Source organism: Miniopterus schreibersii, assembly GCF_964146895.1.
Source record: "Miniopterus schreibersii genome assembly, chromosome: 1".
Lineage (NCBI taxonomy): Eukaryota > Metazoa > Chordata > Mammalia > Chiroptera > Miniopteridae > Miniopterus > Miniopterus schreibersii.
The window spans coordinates 4,042,545-4,066,162 of record NC_138101.1 but is presented as its reverse complement, the minus strand read 5'-3'; the positions used below and the strand labels follow the sequence as shown (position 1 = coordinate 4,066,162).

The 23,618-nt window shown below is 53.9% G+C and overlaps 1 protein-coding gene across 2 annotated transcripts in view; it reads left to right on the top strand.

Moving 5' to 3' along the window:
* Positions 1-23,618, top strand: part of SLC2A9 (solute carrier family 2 member 9) — a 61,158-nt gene that overhangs the window by 5,056 nt on the left and 32,484 nt on the right. Inside the window, exons 1-5 of one of the 2 annotated variants that reach the window (XM_081124147.1) lie at positions 648-792; positions 3,348-3,446; positions 12,209-12,369; positions 18,199-18,323; positions 21,901-22,046. In XM_081124147.1, the coding sequence (XP_080980273.1) occupies positions 682-792; positions 3,348-3,446; positions 12,209-12,369; positions 18,199-18,323; positions 21,901-22,046 (642 nt within the window). In that variant the 5' untranslated portion in view covers positions 648-681. Of the gene's footprint in view, positions 1-647; positions 793-3,347; positions 3,447-12,208; positions 12,370-18,198; positions 18,324-21,900; positions 22,047-23,618 lie in introns of those variants that run through there. The other variant, XM_081124148.1, reaches the window with a different exon arrangement.

The following is a 23,618-nucleotide window of genomic DNA, read 5'->3' as shown; positions in this document are numbered from 1 at the left end:
TCTTCTCGCATGAGTGCTTCCTCTGAGCCGTTCGGGGGCAGGGAAGCAGGAGGCATCTCGGAAGCCAGTGCTGAATGAGCAAGGCCCACAGCCTCCTCATTTGCTCCAGAGCTGCAGGGCAGCCTGAGTCCATCCCCAGCACGGGCTTCATGGTTTCTATCTGAGCCTCGGAATAGCTGTGCAGGACAGTCAGGGCCCGATCAGTCTCCCGTTTTGCACTTGCAAATGTGGCAGCTCAGAGGCGCAAAGCAACTTGCCTAAGGACACACAGTAAAATAGTGGCAATGCTAATAGCATCGAAAGAGAAAAAAAGGAGTGGGGTCAGGGTTGGCACCCCACCAGGCTTCTCCTGCCAAGTCAGTGGCCTTTTCTATGGGTCCCCACCCCTGGGGAGCGGCCCTGGGCTTATGCTAGGCTCTCTCTCCCCGCCCTGCGCACTGGCCTTGGTAGGAAGGAAAAGTTTCCAAAGGCAGAATCCACAGCCGGGGAGATTCTGAGAAGGCAGGTTTCCTTCGGTACCCCAGTTGCCGTTCTGCCTGGGGAGCTGGGGGAAAATCCTTGTCTGCTTCCTGTTCAAACAAGAGAAAATTACCACACTTCCGGCGCGGGGCCCGCCCCTCCGGTGGACTCTGCCTCCTCTCCTCGGGATGCCCTGGCCGGCGGGGCGGCGGGACGCGGGCCATGGACTCCGGGCAGCTCAGCATGGCTCCCCTCATGCGGGGCCCCAGCCCCCCGGGCCCCCCCAAGAGCGCCTGGCCGAGGACCGGGAAGCCAGGTGGGAGGAGAAAGCAGGTAAATGTGCCGCGGGCCCTGTCCCACCACGGGGGGCTCAGAGCCCCAGAGCCCAGTGTGGGCAGCAGCGCCGCCCTGCCCCAGGGCCACAGGGCTTTGCCTCCCGGGCCCTGCGACTTTGGCCAAGGTTCTCGAGCTCTGTGGCCGCAGTGTCTTGGGGCTGAGAGCACCTCCTGGCAGTGGCTGTGCTCACGTAATGAGACCGCACTGGGGGGTGGCCCTCTTTTCCTTCCCTGTCTCCACAGCGGGCACCCTCTGCCCCTGGGGTTGGTGGTGAGTGGTGGTGGGCACAGGAGGGCCACACAGGGGCAGGGGGCTCCGGGGATGGCTCCCACCTGTCCTTCTCCACCCTCGGATGGGTACAGGCCAGCAAGAGTGATGGTCCAGGGGACAAGGCAGGCCCGGGGAGGCAAGGTGTCCCGCACAGCCGGGGGGGGGGGCGGTCAGGAGGAGTGACGTCAGAGCTGAGACCCAGAGGATGTGTTAAAGACAACAGGCGATGGAGAATGCTGTTTGTCCACAGCGTGATTGTTTCCTCAGTGACTCCCCTTAAGTTCAAGCTGCTCTTACTGCAGAAAGATAGTCTTCCCTCGGTATCCACGGGGGACTGGTCTCAGGACCCCCTCTAACACCCACACCCAAGACCTTTATGTAAATGACGTAGCATTTTCACATAACCTGTGTACGTCCTCCCATGTACTTTAAATCATCTCTAGCTTACTTATAATACCTAATACAGTGCACATGCTCTGCACATAGTTGTTACACTGTATTGTTTAGACGTCTGTAACTGTTCAGTACACATAACCGTGGGACAGGTGACTAGCAAGTACCCATCAGCAACAACGTAACTTTCGTGGGGACAGTATTTTCAGTTCGTGGTTGGTTGAATCCACAGATGTGGAACCCACAGATACGGAGGGCTGACTGTATTCCATCCTGAGGTCTATAAACCCTCCACTCGCCCTCCATTCACTCATCAGAGCCGCTTCTGCAGCAGGCTCAGTGCCTGGAAGCAGAGAGCAAGAAGCGAGACCTCCATCCTTAGAAAGTAAGACCCCCCCACTGGCCAGCCTCTCCTGCTGACACTCATGGGCACCTGACGCAGGACAGGTGAGGACCTTGCCCGCTTTAACTCCTTTCCTCAGCATGACATCTTAGGAGGTGGGTTTGATATCATCCCCATGTTACAGATGCGGACACTGAGTCACAGAGCAGCTGTGTCATTGGTCAAAGGTTACACTGTCCTAAGAGCTGGGGGTCAGATGGAGTAGAATCAGAGACCAATGGAAAACGAAGAAGGGGAGCTTTCAGGGAGGACACCTGGGCAATTAGACAGGCAGTCTCTAGAAGGGAGGACTTCAGGTGGGTGTAGCCACACAGGCCAGGTCAAGAGAGACCTTGGCATGTCACTTGGGCAACAGCCATTCTGTATAACTGGGTCGAATGCCATGGGGAGAGGAACAAAGAGCAAACACCCTTTCTGAACACTCACTACATACACACCACACTCTAACCCTCCTTGTCCAGCAACACATCGGCCCCTCAACTGTCTGTGCAGCCAGTTGTTGTCTAGACCCCATTTCACAGCTGGGCAAGCTGAGCCCCAGGAAGGTCCAGAAACTGGCTCAGGTCCCACAGCAGAGGAGTGGAGCTAAGTGGCCTGGAGCCATGCTAGAGGAGGCACCAAGGTGGGCAGAGCAGGGGTTGGCTACCAGGTCCCACTGCCCATTTCCAAAGAGCACTTGACCAATACAGTTCCTTGAACTCTGGACCTTAGCAGTCTTGTTTATGGCTGTGTCCCCAGAGCTTTGTCAGTAGCTGGTACTCAGAACACACACACATGCATACACATTGAATGATGGCAGAGAATGTGCTTTCCAAGGACTCATGGGTCCCCATCTGGTGAGTGGCCCACACTCCCCTGGCCAGCCTAGGATGGCAGCCCTTCCTGTCTCCAGCTCCTGCCAACTAGCCAGCTTTTGCCAAGGGGCCCAGATGTTTCTGCTCCATGGTTCTGTCGTGGCTGTGGCCGTGGCTGTTCTTGTATGGAGCCACAGGGCAGGATTACATGGAGACAAATGCCTGGATCTCTAGGCCAAGTCCTGTAACTCTCTACAGGTCCTTGTCCCAAGGTGCTCCTACTGGCCTGTAAGATTGGCCCCTCTGCCTGGAACAGGGTGTGCATGGGTGTGCGTGTGTCTGTGTGGCTGTCAGGAGCCTCGGGGCCCTAGACACTGTACCCAGATGAAGAGGCAGGAGGGGGTAACTACATGGGGGCTGGAGCCAGACCACCTGGGACAGGTCTGTGCCTCTGTTTCCTCACCTGTAAAATCAGGATAAAATAGCACTGATCTGTGGGATCCATGACATAATTCCCGGAAAGTGCTTAGAACAACGCCTGGCCCATAGGTCTTAGTAAGGGCCAGCCGCGACTGCTGACAGCTTTGGCTTTGCTCTGTGCTCCTCTCTGGGTCAGAAACTGGCCAAATTCAGCTAAAATTAGAGTGTGCAGCCGAGGGCCTGGTCTGACGTGCTGTCCCCTCCTTCCCCAGGACTGGTCCTGCTCGCTCATCGTGGCCTCTCTCATGGGCGCCTTCGGCTCCTCCTTCCTGTACGGGTACAGCCTCTCCGTGGTGAATGCCCCCGCTCCGGTGAGTGACCAAGGCCACGGGATGCGCCCAGCAGGGGGCGCTGTGGAGACGCAGAAACCCGCCAGTGTCCCCCCTGGCGCCCTGTGGTACAGGATTTTGCAAACCTTTGCAGGCAGGTTCTGTGCCAGACTCCTGGACCCAGGGGGCGGGGGCCAGGAGCGGGGCAGAGAGGACACCAGCCCCTGCCTTTGGAGGGGAGGTAGAAGATACAGAAACAGACGATGGTGATGGGGGGGGCATGTCAGTTCCTGGAGGCTGGAGTGTGGTGTCCTAGGATAGCATAGGAGAGGAGAGGGGCCTCTGGAGGTGCCAGGGGCAGATCCTGAGGATCTTCTTCCAGGGCCAGGAGCACGGAGTCTGAGGAGCCACAGAAAGGCCTTTGGCATAAACCTTTCCCTGACCTGTTCTGTGTTCATGACCTTCAATCTGAGCTTGAGGTCACTGGAGACTCTGGTGGTTAAGATCCATCGCTAGCCTGTTTTCTCTGGAATCGGGTCATTAGGTGCAATTCCTCCAGGCCCCCCAACGCCGCCCTGCTGGTTTGCAGGTGAAGGTGTGGTTCTCACCTACCTGGGCTGTTAGGTGTAGGTGCTACCCATTCCCAGGGGTGCTGGCTCCTACTGGACCTGCCTCCACCCTGGGGTCAGGTGGACGGGGTGTGAGGGAAGATTCCCTGGCGGAGGAGATGCCTCACTGTGTCTTGAGGGTGGAGCGAAGGCACAGAGGCCAGAGATGGGAAACATTTGCAGGAAAGCTGCAGGTATGATGCGGAGAGCACTGGGCAAGAGCTGAGGCCGGCAGGAGCCAGGAGCCAGGAGCCAGGCTGTGGACATCCTGGTTTTTTCTTTTCCTTTTTTTTTTTTTTACTGTGAATTTTGTGTAAGTTCATTTGAAAAGTTGACTCTGACGCTAAAAACAGTTGGAAAACCAGGGGAGCAATGGTTCTCCTGTCTTGCAGCTGTCAGTGGCTCTGATGTTGTCACTGTGATGTCTCCCTGAGATAGGCATATGATTGGTCCCTATTTGTCTGTAAAAGAGGCCTGGGAATTTGTACTCTTGCTTCATCGTGAAAGCTCAGCTGACGCTCCAACAGAGGGTGGAGAACCTTTGTTTTCCTGGCCTGAGGAGCAGGCATGTAACACTCGAACCGACTGGAATGACGTGGGTGGAAAAACAACAGGCTCAGCAAGGGCCACGGGAACACGAGCAAGGGGCAACTGTGTCATTGTTTCCAATTCTTTTAAATTAATAAACTTTATTTCCCAGAGCAGTTTTAGGTTCACAGCAAAACTGAGCAGAAAGTACAGATTTCCGCACACCCTTGAGCCCCCACCTCACACACACACACACACACACACACACACACACACACACACACACGGCCTCCCCCACTGTCCCGATCCCCCACCGGGCGGTGCATTTGTTGCAGTGGGTGGACCTATCTTGATACATCAAAGTCCATAGTTCACTTTAAGGTTCCTGCCTGGCAGGCCTACATTCTATGGGTTTTGACAAATGTGTAACGACACGTATCCACCACCGTAATACCTTACAAAACAGATTGGGTTTCTTTTTACTTTTAAGGCTCTGTCTAAATATACTTTTTCCCAAAAGATTATTCATATATGTTGTTTTATATCCTTTTTTGGCTTCATATTTACATTGTCAGCATTTTCCCATGTTGTTGAAAATTCTCCGTCCCAGGATTTCTAAGCGCTGTGTCTGGCTGCGCCAGGTGGCTGTCCCGCCTCCCTAACACGGCCTCGTAGGCGGCCGTCAATTTTCTCAGGTATGAGATGCGGCTACACTATGAGGTGTTGCTACATTGTTTCAGTTGGGAGCCTGTGTCATTGTTTGGTTTGGTTTGGTTGGAATCTGAGCTGGCAGAGCTGTAGGCTGATTGGGGATGGGGGGTCCTCTCCAAGCCTGAGTGTTGGCATCTTGGTGATCCAGACTGTGGGTGCCCCCCCTTCCTGCCTCAGCCCCAGGGCCCCCAGCTCAGTGGAGCTGGGAAGCCTGCATCTTTGATTCAGAATCCTCTCATTTCACAAAGTTCCTCTGGGAAAGATGCCTTTGTTGGGCCTCATGGGGCAAGGACCACGCCCCTGTCAGAGCTCCGGGAGGCCCTGCATAGCAGGCCGGGGGCAGAGGTGGCTGCCGTCAGACACAGGGAACAGAGGATCGGCCGGCCAGCCACTCGGAGGGAGCGTGCTGGTGTGAACACACCCAGACAAGTCGAACTAGAAACGTGCTGTTTCTGACCCACAGGAGAAAGACGCTGGGATTTATTGAGCACCTGCTATGTGCTGGACATCATGCCAAGGACCACACACCCTCATTTAACTCTTCTGGCAGCCCCACCTGCAAGCTAAGGTCGCTATTCCTGTTTTACACATAAGTTATTCCAGGTGCTGGACACCGTCACCCTGCACGTGGGTTGGGTGAGATGCCCTTTGAGCAACTCTGCTGCCTCCAGGCTGATTCTGAGTGGCCGTGAGCAACGTGAACAGAATGAACATATGCGCCCAGGGGCCACACAGGAGGAGAGGGACATGCTGTCCCCTGCGTGGATGCACGGTCCCCTGTGAACACAGCTCTGCCATCTTCCAGAAGAGTGTTCCAGCAGGAGGGAGGCTCTGGGTGAATGTTTCATTGTTTTTTAACCCTCACCTGAGGATATTTTTTCCATTGCTTTTCAGGGAGAGCGTGGGGGAGGAGGGAGAGGGAGAGAGAAACATCAGTGAGAGAGAGATACGTCGATTGGTTGCCTCCTGCACACGCCCTACCTGGCCTAGAATGGAGCCTGCAACCAAAGTATGTGCCCTTGACCGGAAATCGAACCCAAAACCCTTCAGTCCGCGGGCGGACACTCTAACCACTGAGCCAAACAGGCTAGGGTGGATTAATGGTTTTTTTAAGTAAGAAAGCTACTTGGGAGCATACACTCTGTCTGCTCCTGCCTGGAGCCAAAAAGCAAATGAAAATCTCCATGTTCTGTATCACTAAACCCGAGGTCGGGGAGCCTCCCTCAGCGCAGAGGTGGTGGAGGGCAAGGACCAGGGGGCTCAGAGAGTCTCATCCACGTGACTGTCACCCGCAATTGGTGCCTCTTCTCCCAGCATTTTCAGTTTTCATTCTGAGAGCCAGCAGTGGGAGCCACTTGTTCTCAGCTGTCTAGAAATCTAGAAGCTTCCTTCCCACCAGGCAGTTAGCCAAGGTCCCGGGGGACCCCTGCAGTGGGGAGAACACGAAGCACCACAAACCTGCAAACTGAGGAGCAAGTCAGACAGGAGCTGGACGTGTTCCTAAGGACCTGGGACGTGTGTCGGGTCTGGGACCCCCAGGTTCCATGCCACGCCCGCGGGCTCACGGGGCCCGGCACCGGGCACGCTCACAGCTGTGATCCACTTCAGCGAAAGGACACGAAGCAGACGAAGCACAGGGAAGAGGCGCGTGGGGTGAAGCCCGCAGGAAACAGGGCTCCAGCTTCTCGCGTCCTGTCCCAGCAGAGGCGCACAGGCACACTGAAGGCCCCGGCGCTGAGCTGTGACAACAGGTGTGATGCGTCCATCGGGAAAGCTCGTCGGAGACTCAGCGTCCAGGGTTTTTACTGGGGGCTCGGCAGGTCCTCAGTTCCCGACTTGCAGTGGGGAGCAGGTGATCTGCCTGTGCCAACCTGTGCACAGGGCAGCCCCAGAGCCCATTCTGGGAATGGTGGGAACCCTCCCAACATCCACGTTCCCCGGAGCCAGCCCAGGGCCCACCCTCAAGCCCGCCTTTCAGTGTAGAGCAGCCTCAGGCCAAGTGTTTCTGCAGAGGAGGCTTAGCTCTGCTGCTCAGGTGGCATTAGGTGGCATTGCTGGGCTCATGGAATGTTGTCCCTGTGTGCTCGTTACCTCCAAGAGCCTGGTCTGGCCGTGGGCACCTCTGTCAGGACGCCCGTGCCGTTCTCCTAGCTGCGCTGGCCGGTGGGGTGGCCTGTTTACAACCCCGCAGGCCCGTGCGGGGTTACATGGTGTGTGCACTCTGGCCCATCCGCCAGCAGGTTCTGTTTATGTGCACTTTTATAGCATTCCTGAGAGTGATTGTAGATGGAGTTGTCACCGGCTCTGGGTGACTCAGTGAGGAACACGAATGTCATAAAACCACTACAGAGCAATTTCCCTCCCATTGTCCGGCAATTTCCTGTCATCATTTGCAGGTGTCCTAAGCCAGTCTGCCTGGTTATAGATTGCATAGTTCCGTGTGTTGCCAGAGGCCTGGTCCCTGAGTGATCGGCTGGGGAGGCTGTGGTGAATTATTCATGGATGCATAGGCCTGAGAAATAAACAGTCTAGGACCCTTTTTGACAGATAGGGACCTACCAATATCAGTCCTCACATTAAATCCCTGTGGAAACTCCTTCAGGGAGGAAAGGATTTCACAGATGAGGAACCTGAGGCACAGAGAGGTTAAGTAACTTACTTGAGATCACCCAGCAGAGAAGTGGCAGAGATGAGAGTCAAATAAAGTGGATTCCCAAGGCCCTTAACCATGGAGAACCCTGCCCTCGGAGGCAGAGCGACTTGCTGGAGGTCACAGAAGGACTCGGGGGTAGATGCAAGTCTTGAGCCCAAGACTCTTGACTCTTGGCTCAGTCTCCTGTCCTTTAACCATGTAGCCTCTTACTCATTTCTTTACAATTAGAGCTCTAGTCAATACTAATCATAATAAAATATTCTTTGATAAATTCATTAAAAAACTCTGTTAGCCTCATCATCTGACTGGTCCACTGCCTCCGGTCTAAACTTCCTTACGCAGCCTCCACCCTGCACCTACCTTGATCTGACCCACCAATCAGAACTCGTTTCCACGCGCAAACTTTCCAGTCCCTCCCCAGTGCCCACGGGATTAGGCGAGGAGCCCTTGGGCTGGCAGTTAAGGCCAGTTATGGCCAACCCCTGCCTCGTTTCCCAACCGTTCTCCGGCTGCTGGGCCACCCTCCAACTCACCGAGTCATTCACGGCTCCTCCACGTCAGCGCGTGGCTCCCAGCTCTGTGCCTCTGAGGATTCTGACGACTGCCATCAGCCTGAGCCCGCCCCACTGCCCTTCTTGCTCACCTGATCTGGCCACACGGCTGGGCTGCCACAGCCTTTCTCGCCTTCCTGCCACCGCAGCACCTTCAGCCCGTGTTACAATCGCATGTTCACCCTGCTGTCGTCTCCACTGGCTCTCAGGCTCCTGAAGGCAGGGGCTGCACAACTGGTGTCTAGAAGACAGGATGGGCCCCTGGGCCTGGGTGGCAAGGAAGCAGGTTTGCTGAGCCAGAGAGAGAGACCTGAGCATTGGCCTTTGTAAAATCTGGGAAAGTAAAACATGGATCCGTGAGTGAGGCGGCCCAGAGGAGACCTAGAGATTAGCTAGGACAGTGGCCTTAACCAAGCAGGCCTTTGACTATGCTGTTTTGCTCGCTGCCCTTTTGTGACAACATTGATGAGACGCTGTAGGAACTTAACTCTTGCTTTTATCAATTAGGCTCTGGTAAAATTGGTTTCATTTTATGTCATTTTGCTGTAGTCGTAGAAGCTAAGAATGGTGCTAAGTGAGGACTTGCTGTGTAAATAAGATGTATGGGTTACTTGATTTTATTATTATATGGTGACTGACCCACAGCAGAAATTCAGTTTAAAACACAATTAGAGAACCTGTTATGAGCCACGCACTCCAAGTCAGTGTCTGCATATATTAGGTCCACAAATCTCAAACTCAGTGAATGTTCCTGCAGATAGTTAGCTGAACGACCTTCACCTCCTGGCTTCCGTGCTCATGTAACCTCCAGGCGCCTTTCGCTGAGGCTTTTGCAGGATTCACACTCTCAAAGACGGCCATCTAATCACCCAAGTCATCACTTTGAAGTCAGCTTTCGGGGACTCTGGAGAAAGGTGCTCCCGCAGGCGCCTCTTCCAGCCCACCCCCCTCTCTAAAGAGACCCCCACAGCCACACCCAGCAGCGAGCCAAAGAAAGCCACCCCTTTCCCCCCAGGCTCCTGAGCACCTGGGAAGAAAAAGAGCAAACTCCCTTCCAAGCAGCATCCTTTCAGTTTCTGCATGTTACTCCCAGGAAACCGGCCGCGGCGGCAAGTGTGTCACAAGAGGCTGCAGAGTGGGGATCAGCGAGGCAGCTGCACTTGCTTGAATCGGTGCGGGATTGCTGTGGGGCCAAGGTCACATCCCAGGATGACCTTCTATGCGTAGGGTCTCCTGCTGATTGGGTGGCAGGAGGGGTGCCTGTGAGGTCCTGAGGACTTGTCCAGCTTCTCTGAAGAGTCTCCACCCTGTAAATACTTGCTATAGCCCGCGGGGCCTCCTGCACCCCTGCCTTCCTGCGGCCCCTCCATCCCCTTAACGTGGAAATTGTCACAGTTTCTCCTGCGACACCCGGTGCTCCTTGAGGGCTGTTGCTGCTGCTCTCGCCAGGGCCACAGAGGGAGGGTCCAGCCCATAACGAGGGATAACTGATGCTCAGTGTTAAATCAATAAGTGCGCGTGTCCTCAGCCGCTTAACTCCTTCCCCTCAGCTGTGAAATGAAGAGCCCACCTGTGGTCGTTGCGTCCAGGCCTGAAGCGCGTGGATCTCACACAAACCCTCTCCCCACATCAGCCATGTGACTGTGGGCAAGTGACGTAGCTCTTGGTTCCCTCGGCTGTAAACAAAGGTTTCTACCGCTAGGGTTGCCATGAGGATCAAATGGGATAATTTATATGTTTTGGCAGACTTTCAATAGTTGTGAGAGACAGCAATTTTGTCTGAGTGGAGCCAAAATAGAAGTTGTTGAAGAAATAATGACCTGCTCGCAGGATCAGAGGGAGGGCTGGCTGGCCAGGTTCCGGAGCTCTGCAGCCTCGGATGGCACCCCAAAGCATGGCCAGAGCTGGTCCTGCGGGGCCCCCGTAGCCACCCCTGCCATCTACTGCACCCAGCATAGGACTCTCAACTCCCCCGCGGGCCACTGCCACCCCGAAGCCAATCCTGCTGTGGACAATTCCCGGCCCCATTTCTTAGCCTCAGGTGCCTCATGCAAAGTCCGGGCCTCTGATTGGCTGAGCCTTGGTCACATGTCCATTTCCAGCTGCAGGGGATGCTGGGAAGGCAGGTGTCTGGCATTTCCAACCTCGGTAGTGATGAGTGGGCTCCGTTTCCCACGGGGCTCACGAGGCGGGAAAGTGTCCCAGATGGGAAGGGGGCTTCTGACTCTAGGAAGCGAAAAGGATGCCAGAGGCCAGTAGAGTCCATGAAAACTAAGGGTCAATGTCAATGTTAATGTCCAGCCGCTGACAGGGCACAGTCCCCACTCAGAGAGGCTGCAGGGAGCACCGTGGTGAGTGGGAGACAGTCCCTGTCACGGTGGCCCCTGGGAGAGGGGATGGTCATTGCAATGCTACCACGGACATTCGGGTAGATGTACCCTAGGGCAGGTGGGAAAGAGGCTTTCAGAGGAATTTTCTATAAATGGATTTTGTGGGTTGTAGTTTAGAGTGTCTTCAGTTTTACTAGATGATGCCAAACTGTCTTCCGAGACGGGTGTACAAACTGAACCCCACCGTAAGTGCAGGAGAGCACACACCGCGGATGGGTCTCTGCTGGGTCTTACAGGCCTGCTCATTTCAGGCCCGGGGGCTGTGCGCTCTGCCTGAGGCCTGGGCAGCCCTGCCCCGCTCTCTTGTTTGACCCTCACGGCAGCCCTGAGACATCAGTGTTATCATTCTCATTTTGCAGATGAGGAAACCGAGGTCCAGCTGGCTTAAATTATCAGCAAATTGTGACACTGGGATTCATGTCTAGGTCTATGCAACCTGAATCTACAATTTTCCCAGTATCATATGCTGGCTATGGAGAGATCTGTGGGCCCACACTGGGTAGCAGTGGGCAACTATGAGCATCTCGGGGCTATAACCCGCTTGGGGAATGTAGTGCCAGGACCTCAGTTTTTGGTTCACATCAGTCACCCAGTCCCCATCCCAGACCCACTGCATCAGAACTGATAGTGATGGGGGTCTAGTGGGCATGAAGTGGTACCTCGCTGGTTTTACTTTGCATTGTTGACGAATGATGTTGGGCATCGTGCCATTAGCTTACTGGTCACTTGAATTTTCTCTGCAGTCTGTTCGAGCCTTTTGCTCATTTTTAAATTGGGCTGTTTGTCTTCTCAATGACTTGTTAGAGCTCTTCATAGACTGTGGATACAAGTTCTTTGTAATATGTACATTGCAACTGTGTTATCTCGGCCCCTGGCTTGTCTTTTCATTTTTTCAAGGTGTCCTTTGAAAAACAGAGCACTTTAATTTTGATGAAATGCAAATGAGCGCTTTGTTTTTCTCTTATGGTTAGTGTTTTTGTGCCTTATATCTTTGCCCACCCCAAGGGGGCAGAGCATTTTTAACACATTGCCCAGGTGACCCTCCTGGGCACCAATGTTGGAGAAGCCCAAGTACCATGGTCACTGTAGGTGTGTAGTTCTGAGCCTGACTCCCAGGTTTGCCACTTACTAAGCAAGTCTCACTTTGTCTCTTGGATCCTCAGTTTCTCTGTCTGCAAAATGAGGTAAAAAATCGTGTCCATGCACACACTTTGTTAGGAGGGTTCAGTGAGATAAAGCATACACAGAACCTGGCGAAGCCCTGGCCCGGAGACCGTGCTCTGCGCCCCCCGTTTGTTTGCACACCAGCTGGCTTCCCGCAGCCGAGGGAGCAGGAGTAACACAGTCTGTTGTTTGTTTCCAGTACATCAAGGCCTTTTACAATGAGACGTGGGAAAGGAGGCACGGACACCCCATAGACCCGGACACTCTGACTCTGCTCTGGTCGGTCACCGTGTCCATATTCGCCATCGGTGGACTCGTGGGGACGTTAATGGTGAAGCTGATCGGAAAGTGTCTTGGGAGGTCAGTGGGGACTGTCTCTGTTCGGGGATCCCCCCCTAAGGTTCACGATATGTCTGTCTTAGGCAGGATCCCAGCAGACAACAAAATGCCGCTTAGCTCAAGTGGAGAGATTTGAATGTCGGAAGGTCAAGGGGTGGAAATGGGTCACCGAAGGCCAAGGGGAAGTGAAGCCACGGACAAGGGGCTGCCTGCCCCGTGGAGCTGAGGGTGTGGAGAGGCTGGGCTAGGCCGGAGCTCTACTGTACAAACAGGGAGGAACCCAGAAGACACCCTGGCTTCTCTCCTCTACCCCCCAAATCTACTGCTGGTACCTCTCATTGTTCAAACCCAAGTGGAAGCCAGAAAACCCAGGAGATTTATGAGTTAGGTCCAGAGAACCAGGGTGCAGGGCTCAGAGCAGGGCTGGAGGGAGGAGATGGATCCGGGAGCCAACAGCAAATAGCACAGTGTCTTTGCGATTGCTTCATATACGCAGATATAGCGCTGCTTTTTAAAAAATCAGGTGCGTATGCCCAGCCGGCGTGGCTCAGTGGTTGAGCGTTGACCCATGAACCAAGAGGTCACCGGTTCAATTCCCAGTCAGGGCACATGCCCTGGTCGTGGGCTCGATCCCCAGTCGGGGGAGTGCAGGAGGCAGCCGATGGATTTTCCTCTCTCATCATTGATGTTTCTATCTCTCCTTCTCCCTTCCTCTCTCTCTAAGATCAATAAGAACATATTTTTTTAAAACCAGCTGCTTAACCAGCCTTCCGTAAGAAGGCTCTGAACCCAAGCGGATGGCGTAGGGAAAGGGTCCCTGGAATCGGGCTCAGGGTGCCGTGGGCCAGAAAGTCCTGACTCCCCGACGTGCCAGGTGTGTGACGTGGGACTTGGCCACCTCCCCTCTCAGCCAGCACTGTTCCCACGTGTACAGTGAAGGCGATGGCAGTGGCCTCAGTGGCGTGGCAGCAATAAATGCAAAAGGAAAGCAAAAGAGGAAACGTACTGAGAGACACTCAATTTCCAGGTGACAGATTCCGCTGGTGCAGAGAGATTAGATCAAAGGTGTGGTGGTCAGCTGTCAGCTCCTCTTTCCATCATGATGGGGGCGAAAGCTGAACTGGGTGAAGTCTCAGCTGGAATCGCAGCTCTGGGGGAGGCGAGGCAGCAGAAACTGGACAGGTGCCACTTGTTCACCTCCTGCTACGTGCCGTGCTCGACACGCGGCGCTCCCTACGACCTGCTGTGTTATAGTCTCCATTCGGCAGGTGATGAATCGAGGCCTGAGAGGCCCAGCAGGTGTCCCAGGCTCCAAAGAACGCACCTGAGCCGAAATTCAGACCGGCGTCTGTTTGACCACAACCCGCGCTCTTGCTGTCACATGGTGCCCATTGCGATGCTCCTTGAGGCCTCATCATTTGTCCCCCATGGGGGCCGTCGGCAGGAATAGGAGGCTGAGCTCCACATGCAAGGCTGGGGTGGGGGCCGACGGAAGGCGCTGGGAGAGAAGGTAGGCTGGAGCTGAGCATTCGGGGTCAGGGGGCGCGGTCACCGGCATGCGGCCAATCCAGCCAGCGCACGTGAAACTCGTCCGTGGTTCAGGGGAGCCCAAGGGGCCAGGGACCATCTCTGGATAGGAGCCACCCCATTATCTGGTCTCAGGACTGCAGGCTCCTTGTCTCCTGGACTCTCTGGCTTGGAGAATTCTGGCCATAGAGAATAGCTTCTGCGTCCCAGTCCCTCATTTGGGGCCATTTGTCTTCGGCTTGCGTGGCTCTAGTGACAGACCCTCCTTCCCTCGTGAGATGGACGATGGCCATGCTGGTGCACAGACGGACCCTGGCCGCAGGCTCAGCTTCACATCTGGACTCTGCGGCCAAGGATGCGTGCCTCAAAGTCTCTCGGCTCCGTGAAGTTCACGGTAAAGTGAAGACTGAGTGATGGGCTATGTCCGAGCCTTGTCGTGTGGAAGCAAAGTGTCCATCTCGCAGAGTCAGCACCGAGCTTAAGTTCGCTGTCATCCCTGTTCCTGTCTTATTAGCTCTTCCGAAGACCGTCTTCCCATCTCTCGGCAGAGCCAGTGTGAATGTTCTTTGAACTGCACTCAAATGGACCTCCTTACACATCCCTGCATCTGGGTCTTCCCTTGGGAGCAGAGCAAACGGAAACACACAGGCTTTGAGATCAGATCCTGGGTCTGCTTCCAGGGCAGGCCAGCGATCCATGTCACCCACTCAGCAAACACTTCTGAGCATCCGTGGGAGCCAGGCCCCGATCCTGGCACTTGGGTCTCAGAGACCGAGGCGCTGCCCAGGGCTGGGGCTGTGGCCGTGGCCAGGGAGGCAGGCCCTGAACGATTCATTATGAACATCGCCCTGACTCTGGGAAGAGCTATAAATGGGCCGAAGAGGCAGGTGCCACTCTCCTTAACTTTTAAATCTGTAAATCTCAGGTAAACAGACCCCCCTGAAGGAACCTCTATGAGGGTCAAATGAGAGGGTATTTATAAAATGTCCCATGTCACTCAGAAGGCTGTGACAGGAACCCAAATCAAACTGGCTTAGGCCCAGATTTCAAATTGGCTCCCATAACTGAAATATAATGCAGTTGAATCCAGCAGCTCATATGATATCATAAGGAAATCTATTTTTCCCGTCTCTAGGCTCTGCCTCGCTCTGTGTTGGCCGCACACACAGGCGGTCTTTCCCCGTGTCAGGGCGAGACGGCCCCGTCAGCTCAGGCAGGCATTGTTCCTGCTGGCACCTTGGCACAAACACAGTCCTAGTGAACGTCCCAGCCTGAATCTCATTTACGTGAGGCGCATGCCCTCGGGGCTTCTCAACCGGTGGCAATTTTGCCCCATCAGGGGACACGTGATGGTGTTTGGAGACATTTCTGGTTGTCGCCACCAGGGGGGTGCTCCTGGTATCTGGTAGAGGCCAGGGATGCTGCTAAACACCCTGCCATGCGCAGGACCCCACGAGGAATTTCCAGCTCCACGTGTTAATAGCATCCAGGTTGGATTCCTGACGAATAACATTCTGATGTACCTTAAATGACTGTAGCACGTGCCCATTCCTAGAGGGCCATCTGGTGGAGACGTGACCATCTGGGGACCACCGGCCCCACACTGAGAGTTTCCGGGAGGATGTTTGAGGACTCCCGCAGAAGCAGAAGGGTGGATATGAAACACCAGCAGCCAGCACCCTGTATATCACGCCGGGCAAATGGCAGGTTCTCAGAAGCATCGCTTTCCCCCCTCTTTTTCTATTTCCGTCTTTTAAAATGTGCATTTACTTTATAGCAGCGGAACGAATCTTAGCTCCCCAGGTGCCTGCTGGAGAAGCATGCGCCGTCAGCCAGGCGCCGTAACAAAGGAACGGAGACTGAGTCAGGGGCTGGGAAGACACTAAGTGTCAGCCGGAAAGATCGGAGCAGACCCACCACGAGGGAGACCTGGAAAGCGAGAGAAAGGAGGTGGCTGGCAACTATGTCCAACGCTGCCGAGAAGCGAGAAGTGGAGAAGAGGCCTGGGCTCCCGTGGGTGGATTTGGCAACACGGAGGTCGCCGGCTGTCAGGACAACAGCCATTTCAAGGGCACAGTGGGGGAGACGATCATCGGAATGGGTGTAAGAGCGAAGTGGAGATGAAGAAATGGAGACAGTGAGTCAGATGCTGTTTTCCAGGAGTTCTGCACAGGGAGCAGAGACCACGGCACTGTAGATGGAGGAAGGTGGGGGACCAGGAGCATTTTTACATGTTTTCTTTTAAGACGTTAATGAGATGTTCCAGCAGAGAGAGAAAAATTGACAGTCAGAAGCAAGAGGTAAAACTTGCTGGAGCACTAGCTTTGAGCAGGTGACAGGGGGTGGGCAACTAGTAGGTCACTGAGGGGTTGCCCTCGGAGGGGCGAGGGGAGAGTCCGTCGTGGCAACGAGGGGAGGCGGAGTGTCTGGGCTCAGATGCAGGTGGGTCTGTGCACGCGGGAGGAACACGTGAAGGGTCCCTTTGGGTTGCTTCTGCTCTCGGGGTGGAATAGAAAGTAGGCCATCCACTGAGAAAGACGACTTGGGGATCTGAAGGGAGACACGAATTAGTTCTCTAGGAGCGCGGGAGACCGAACAATCCGGGCAACTTCAGAATGGCCGCTGAGGGCTCTAAAGGCCACTCGAGACTCTTAGGCATAAATTTCAAGTGACACCAGTCAACAGAGCGGTGTTTTCTCCAGCCAAGCTGTGCTTTGTGGTGCGTGTGTGAGGTCGGCCCATATCTAACTAAGGCTGGGATTTTGCCAAGAACACGTAATGAAGGGGGGTGGGTCAGTGGGTCGAGGAGTTGAGAGTGCGTGACTGTTTAGAATAACGGTCCTTGTGACTCAAGCTGGGTGGGCAGGAATGGAAGAACATGAGGAGGGTGACAAATGGTGGAAACAGGGTACCATCCCGGTTTATAGGCTTGGGGCCTGCACAGGCTAAAAAATTGTTGGAAGGGTAGGTGGAGGGAGCCAGTATTTCCAGAGGTTTCCCATTTCACTAGGGCTTTCTGAAAAGTAAAAAGTTCCCTTTTCCCTTCTGTCTTCCAGCCACTCAGAGGCAACCAGTGTCATCAGCTTTTTTTATATCTTTTCCTAGGTTTGTGCCTATCTACAGACACACCTTTATCACACAGACTGTTTCACATTCTACACAAAGTTCTGTACCTTGCTCTTTGCACTTAACAGGGTATCTTGGAAGTCTTTCCACATAAGAATATACAAAAGTATCTCTGATTTAATGTTTACATTGAGCCACTTGATAGACACACCATAATTTATTTAAACAATTCCTTGTTAATGGATACTTGGGTTGTTTCGGTCATTTGCTGTTATAGAGGATGTTACAATGAGCAGTCTTTGACCCATCATGGCTGAGTTGCCTAAGTCATTAACTCTGGGATTTTCCAAGAAGATGCAGGAAGGGGGGAAAAATTAATGGAAAGTTTGAGATAAGTCAAACATAGTTAAAAGAGCTCTGGCCTGGAGAGAGCTAACTCCAAAAAGCAGTAACAAAGTTCCCTTGCAAATCCCAAGCTTCTTACAATTTATAAAACAATTTAATATCTGTTAACTTGAGTCTTTAAGGAAAAAATTATTCTACGAGAGGCTAGGATGTTTCCCCAGCTCCTTGACTCACTAGTTGTATGACCTCAAACAAGTTTCTAACCTGCCCGTGTCCTGGTGAACTTCTCTATAAAACAGGAATAAAAACATTCTCTAGCTGACAGAGTCACTTTGAGCAGTAGATGAGCTACTCCTGTAAAGAGCTTATAATGAGGTCTGTCACAGAGCAGGAGTTCGCTGCATGTGAGCCATGATGACCACTTTGCAGGTGGGGAAGGAAAACACAGCAGTAAGGTTCAAGGTCACCCAGCTCAGAGAGAAAGAGCTGGTGCAGGAAGCGGGGCCTAGGCCTCCACACAAGTCATGCTCTAAACCTCAGGTCTAGGGGTGTGTCCGTAAAAGAGTGGTGACAGTCCTGGCCCTGAGCGATTCGTGGTCATAACAACCCCAGCGGTGAACCCAGAGGGAGCGAGTGCCTTGCTCAGCATAACGCAGCCAAAGGTGGCCGTGAGGGGCCAGTGGGGACCCCGCTCCTGGGGTGGACAGGCCAGTGACAGCCTCGTGGTCAGGCCTCCTCATCGAACCCATCCTTTTCTTTATTTTTTCTTTATTTTTTATTGAACTTATTGGCGGTGACGCTGGTTAATAAAATCATATAGGTTTCAGGTGTGCAATTCTATAATACACCACCTGTATGTTGTGCTGTGTGCTCACCACCCCAAGTGAAGCCTGAACCCCTCTTTTCTCCCAGGAAGTGCACGTTGCTGGTCAACAACGTGTTTGCGATTTCTGCGGCGCTGCTCATGGCCTGTTCGCTCCAGGCGGGAGCCTTCGAAATGCTCATCGTGGGCCGCTTCGTCATGGGCGTGGACGGAGGTGAGGCTGGGCCCGGCCCGAGGGGGCAGCGACACACTCCCGGGGGGTGTTTCCCATGAGGACACTGAGGCGCAGTAAACTGGTGAAGGGCGAGGGCTGTGGGTTCAGACCGCCTGGGCTCTGCCACTTCCCCAGGTTAAGTTCGTCACCTGTCTGCCTGAATCAGTTAGGTTTTACTGCATAAAAATAAAAAACAGCCCGAGACAACGGCCTGAAGCAATAACCATTTTGCTGAGCTCGCAGCTCTGTGGGGTGGCGAGGCAGCTCTGGTCCGGGCAGAATTGTCCCGTGTTTGTGGGACACTGTTGCTCACACTCCCCCCGGGGTGCGAGTCCACGTCTGCTGCGTTAGGAGGTCTCTAGTGGATACGCGATGAATGTGTCTAAGTGACCAGGGGATGGAAAAGGAGTCACAGCACGATGACATCCAGACCACATAAGAACTCTTACAAACCAATAAGAAAAAGACAGAAAAGCCGTTACAAAAACGGCTAAGAGGTTGAACAGGCATGGACACAGGTGGTCAACGGAGACATAAGGAAATGCATGTTAAAACCACAATGGCTGAAATTAAAAAGGTTGATAATGCCAAAGACTGGTGAATATGCGAGCAAAGGATGTTTCCTATCTCTCCCCTAAAGGCAAATTGGTGTTAAAGTTGGGGAAATTGGCTTTACCTACTAACACTGAACATGCATACATAGTGACTACAATGTATATAACAGCTTACGGACGTGGTGGTGAAAGTCTTGTACAAGAATGTTTATGGGTCACTATTAGCATCGCCCCCAAACTGGAAAGCATTGAAATTTCTATCAAAACTACAGGAGATAGCATGGCCAGTGTGTCTCAGCAGCTGGGCATCAACCTATGATCCAGGAGATCGGGGTTCAATTCCCGGTCAGGGCACATGCCCTGGTTGTGGGCTCGACCCCTAGAAAGGGGCGTGCAGGAGGCAGCTGATTAATGATTCTCTCATCATTGATGTGTCTGTCTCTCTCCCCTTTCCTCTCTCTGAAATCAATAAAGATAGATATTTTTTTAAAATAGAGTAGGTATATTTACACATTGGAATACTACACAGCAATGAAAATGAAGAAATTACAGCTCCATGCTACAACACTGATGTATTTCATACACATAGTTCAGTAAAAGAGGTGAGACACATCCTCTGTGTGCCCTAAATCTCTGGTGACAGCGGTCAGGCTGGTGGTGACCTTTGGAGAGGAGGGGAAGACAGTGATTCTAAGGAAATACAGGGTGGTGCCTTCTGGGGTGCTGGTATTGTAGGGTGATTGTTGACTTGCAGGGTTACACAGGTGTGTACACTCTGTGATGATTCATCACACTGCACACATATTACTGGGGCAATTTAAAAATGTATGTCATACTCCAATTCTCCAAAGTTAAATCTATATTCAGTGAAATGCGTAGCTTTGGACTGGACTCAAATTGTCCTGCACCCCTATAGAAAAATGCAGATTTCCAGTTGTCTCTAGAGTATTTCTTTCCACGGCTCTGATGGTCCCTGGAGAATGTTCTCCGTGTCCCTTCTGCTTTTCATGCACTGAAACCTGCTGCTGAAATTGGACCGTAGGGGAGCCTGGAAGTCAGCTCGCTCTGTGTGAGGGAGGGCACCCCCAGCTGCTCCTTAAATGCTCAACCACGTGCCCCGGGGACGGGGAAGGGTGTGAGGGCTCTGGAGTCATACAGGCTGGTAGATGGGAATTGTGCTGATGTTTGAGATGAGTCAGAGGTACTCTGCCCTCTGCTCAGCTCTTGGCGTCTGCAGCCCCCCTCAGACCAGGCACTGGGGCCTGTTCCTTAGGCCACAGTTAAAACCGAGTGCGAGCTTGCAGGGGGTCTGCAACCCCGACCCCCACCCTCGCCCTCCCTGTAGCCTGCATGAAATAAATAGTAGAGGCGAGATAGTGCCTCAGGGACCCGTTCAATGCCTACTGATCGAGCCCCTGGCCTGGCACAGTGTTCTCATGGACTTTCACTGTGGCTGGAAGTGGGGAAACAGACATTGTACAATAAATACCCAGCAGGGTACTTGTAGAAAGTGCTGGGTACAAAGAGGAACATAGGACCGATGGAGAGATAAAGCTGACGGGAAGGGGCAGATTTCAGCAGGTGGTCAGGGAGGCCTCAGCGAGGAGGGGTGCAGTTCCCCGGGGCTGTTATAACAAAGCACCACGAACGGGTGGCTTCGAACAGCAGGAATTATTCTCTCGGAGCCCTGGAGGCCAGAGTCTAAAACCCAGGTCTCGGCAGGGTTGGTTCCTTCTAGGGTGGGAGGCAGGGCCTGTTCCATGCTCTCTCCAGCTTCTGGTGGCGGCCAGCAGTCCTGGCGTTCCCGGCTTGCTGCAGCATCACTCCAGCCTCTGCCTTGTCTCACATGTCCTTCTTCCTCGGGGTTTGCACATGGCCTCCTTGAGAGGACACCAGTGGTTGGATTTAAGGCCACCTTGACTTGCTTACCTCTGCAACGATTCGGTTTCCTAATATTTAGAATGGGGATAATAATAGTACATTTGCGTATAACTTTCTGAACCATCACCATCACCACCGTGAGCACCGTCACCACTATCACTCCTACTATCACCATCACCACCACCACCACCACCATCATCATCATCATCACCACTGTCATCACCATCATCACCATCATCACCATCACCACCACCACCACCATCACCACCATCATCACCACCGTCATCACCATCATCACCATCACCACCATCACCATCATCACCACCATCACCATCATCACCACCATCACCATCATCATCACCATCATCACTATCACCACCATCATCCTCACCATCACCATCACCATCACCACCACCACCACCACCACCACCATCACCATCATCACCACCATCACCATCATCATCACCATCACCATCATCACTATCACCACCATCATCCTCACCATCACCATCACCACCACTATCACCACCACCACCACCCTCCTCACCACCACCACCACCATCACTCCCACTATCACCACCACCACCATCATCACCATCATCACCATCATCACCATCACCAGTCACCATCATCACCACCATCACCATCATCATCACCACCATCACCATCACCACCACCATCACCACCACTATCACCACCACCACCACCCTCCTCACCACCACCACCACCATCATCACCATCACCATCATCACCATCATCACCACCACCACCATCATCACCATCATCACCATCATCACCATCACCATCATCACCATCATCACCATCACCATCATCACCATCATCACCATCATCACCATCACCATCATCACCATCACCATCACCATCACCCTCACCAGCATCACCAGCATAGGTACAACCACTGTCACCATCAGCAGCCATTTTCTTCCATGAAACCCGCCTCCAGCGGAACCTGTGGATTAGTGAGTCAGTGCAGGGTAAAGCACTGGCACTGTGTGCGGAGTGCAGGGAATGGCTCTGCGGCCGCCGTGCTGTTTCTGTCCCGGGAAAGCAGGGGGAGGTGCTGTGACCGGAGCCCTCCCGGAGGCGGCGGCTCTCTCACGCCTGCCCTGCTTCCTTCACAGGCATCGCCCTCAGCGCGCTCCCCATGTACGTGAGCGAGATCTCACCCAAGGAGATCCGGGGCTCCCTGGGACAGGTGACCGCCATCTTCATCTGTATCGGCGTCTTCATCGGGCAGCTGCTGGGCCTGCCCGAGCTGCTGGGCAAGGTAAGTGAGGCTCCCCAGCCAACCACATCTGTCCTCATTCTATGTCACCATCTCAGCTCCTTATGTCCCTTGCGGAACAAAGGGTAGTCAAAGCAGAGCCCTTCCTCCAAAAGCTCGTCCCCGCGCCTTGGAATTCCTGAGCACCTGAGCCTTGCACTTATTGTTAGAGGAAAGTTATTGCTGAGGACCTTTGATTGGGTGTGATTTTTTTTTAGGACATAACAAACTCGAAGCTTACAGAATGTTCCGATTCACCTGGCCCACAGCTATTGCTGACAGCTGAATTAGTTCATGGAGGCCTTTGCAAACCTTTGTAAACCTCTCTAGTTTTTAATGGCACCGTGCCATCCGCATCGCCCCGCAGCTGGCTGTGTCCACCGAGTGTATGCTGGGCATCTTCCCAGGATGCTTGACTTAGCTCTGCCTCACTCGGCAGCCTCTCTTTCCTCACAAACATGCGCTTGCACAGCCTTCTGTTTGGGGCTTTCTGTTCTGGAAGGAGAAAAGCCTGACTTTGGATCCCCGTCCAACAATTTCCTTGCTGTGCGGCCTTGGCAAGGAGGAGCGCCTCACCTGTCCCGGGTTCAGGTGGGGAGGGCGGGATGGAGGAAGGCTTCCTAGAAGAGGTGGCCTGGAAATGGAGCCCTGAAGTGCGAGCAGTTAGGCGGGTGGTGGCGGGGTTTGGAGGACATTGCAGAGAAAGGGAACAACTGAAGAAAAGGCCTTGAGATGGGGAGCAGCCCTGTAAAAGAATCGCACGTGGCTTAGGGGCTGAGGGAAGAGCACGAGTGGGGAGAGGGAGGGGAGGCCCCTGTTCAGGGAGCTGCACTTGACATTGTCCCCAGGGAATAGGGAGCCCCGGGTGGCACTAACGCAGGGGAGTGAGCGGGCCAGGTCTGAGCTAAAAGGCAGCTTTGGGGGTGGGAGTGGACCAGGGTGGGGAGGGGGAAAAAGGGGCATGTGATAAGGAGTGGGGAGGGACTGAGGCAGTGGCCCTGGGGATGGGAGGGTGAGTCCAGGACTTGCTGCCTGATATCAGACAAGGAGACCAGCTGGGATGCTTCTCAGGGATGCAGAGGCTTTTCCTTCCCCTTCATAAGGAGGCCCAGAGGGAGGGGGGATGAAGCCCGAGTGACAGCTGAACATCGAGTGTGCTGGAGCCGAGCGCAGCTGGTCCACGCGCCCTGTGGCCGAGTCCCAGGAGGCGGCCGCAGGGAAATACGTTTTACTAGGCCCGGTGGCCATTTCAGCGCACGCATCGCCGGAGCGAATGGAACACGCTGGCTCCTCCGGCCACTCGCGTCCTCACAGCCAGTGCGCGAGCCGCGCACATCGACAGCGGTGGAGGGGGGAGAGGAGAGAGGTGAGGCGTAGAACTAACTAGTAAAGAAGGAACTAACTAGTTCTGGAGCAGAAACCAGAACCCAGTCTGCTTTGAGACCCGAGGCCGGGGCGCAGGTGCATCTTACACGGCCAGGAGCTGACCGTGCCGGCTTCTGGGAGCATGGGGACGACACTGACACCGAGTGTCTGGAGTGTGGGGTCATCCTCATGCCAGCTGGGTGTCCTGGG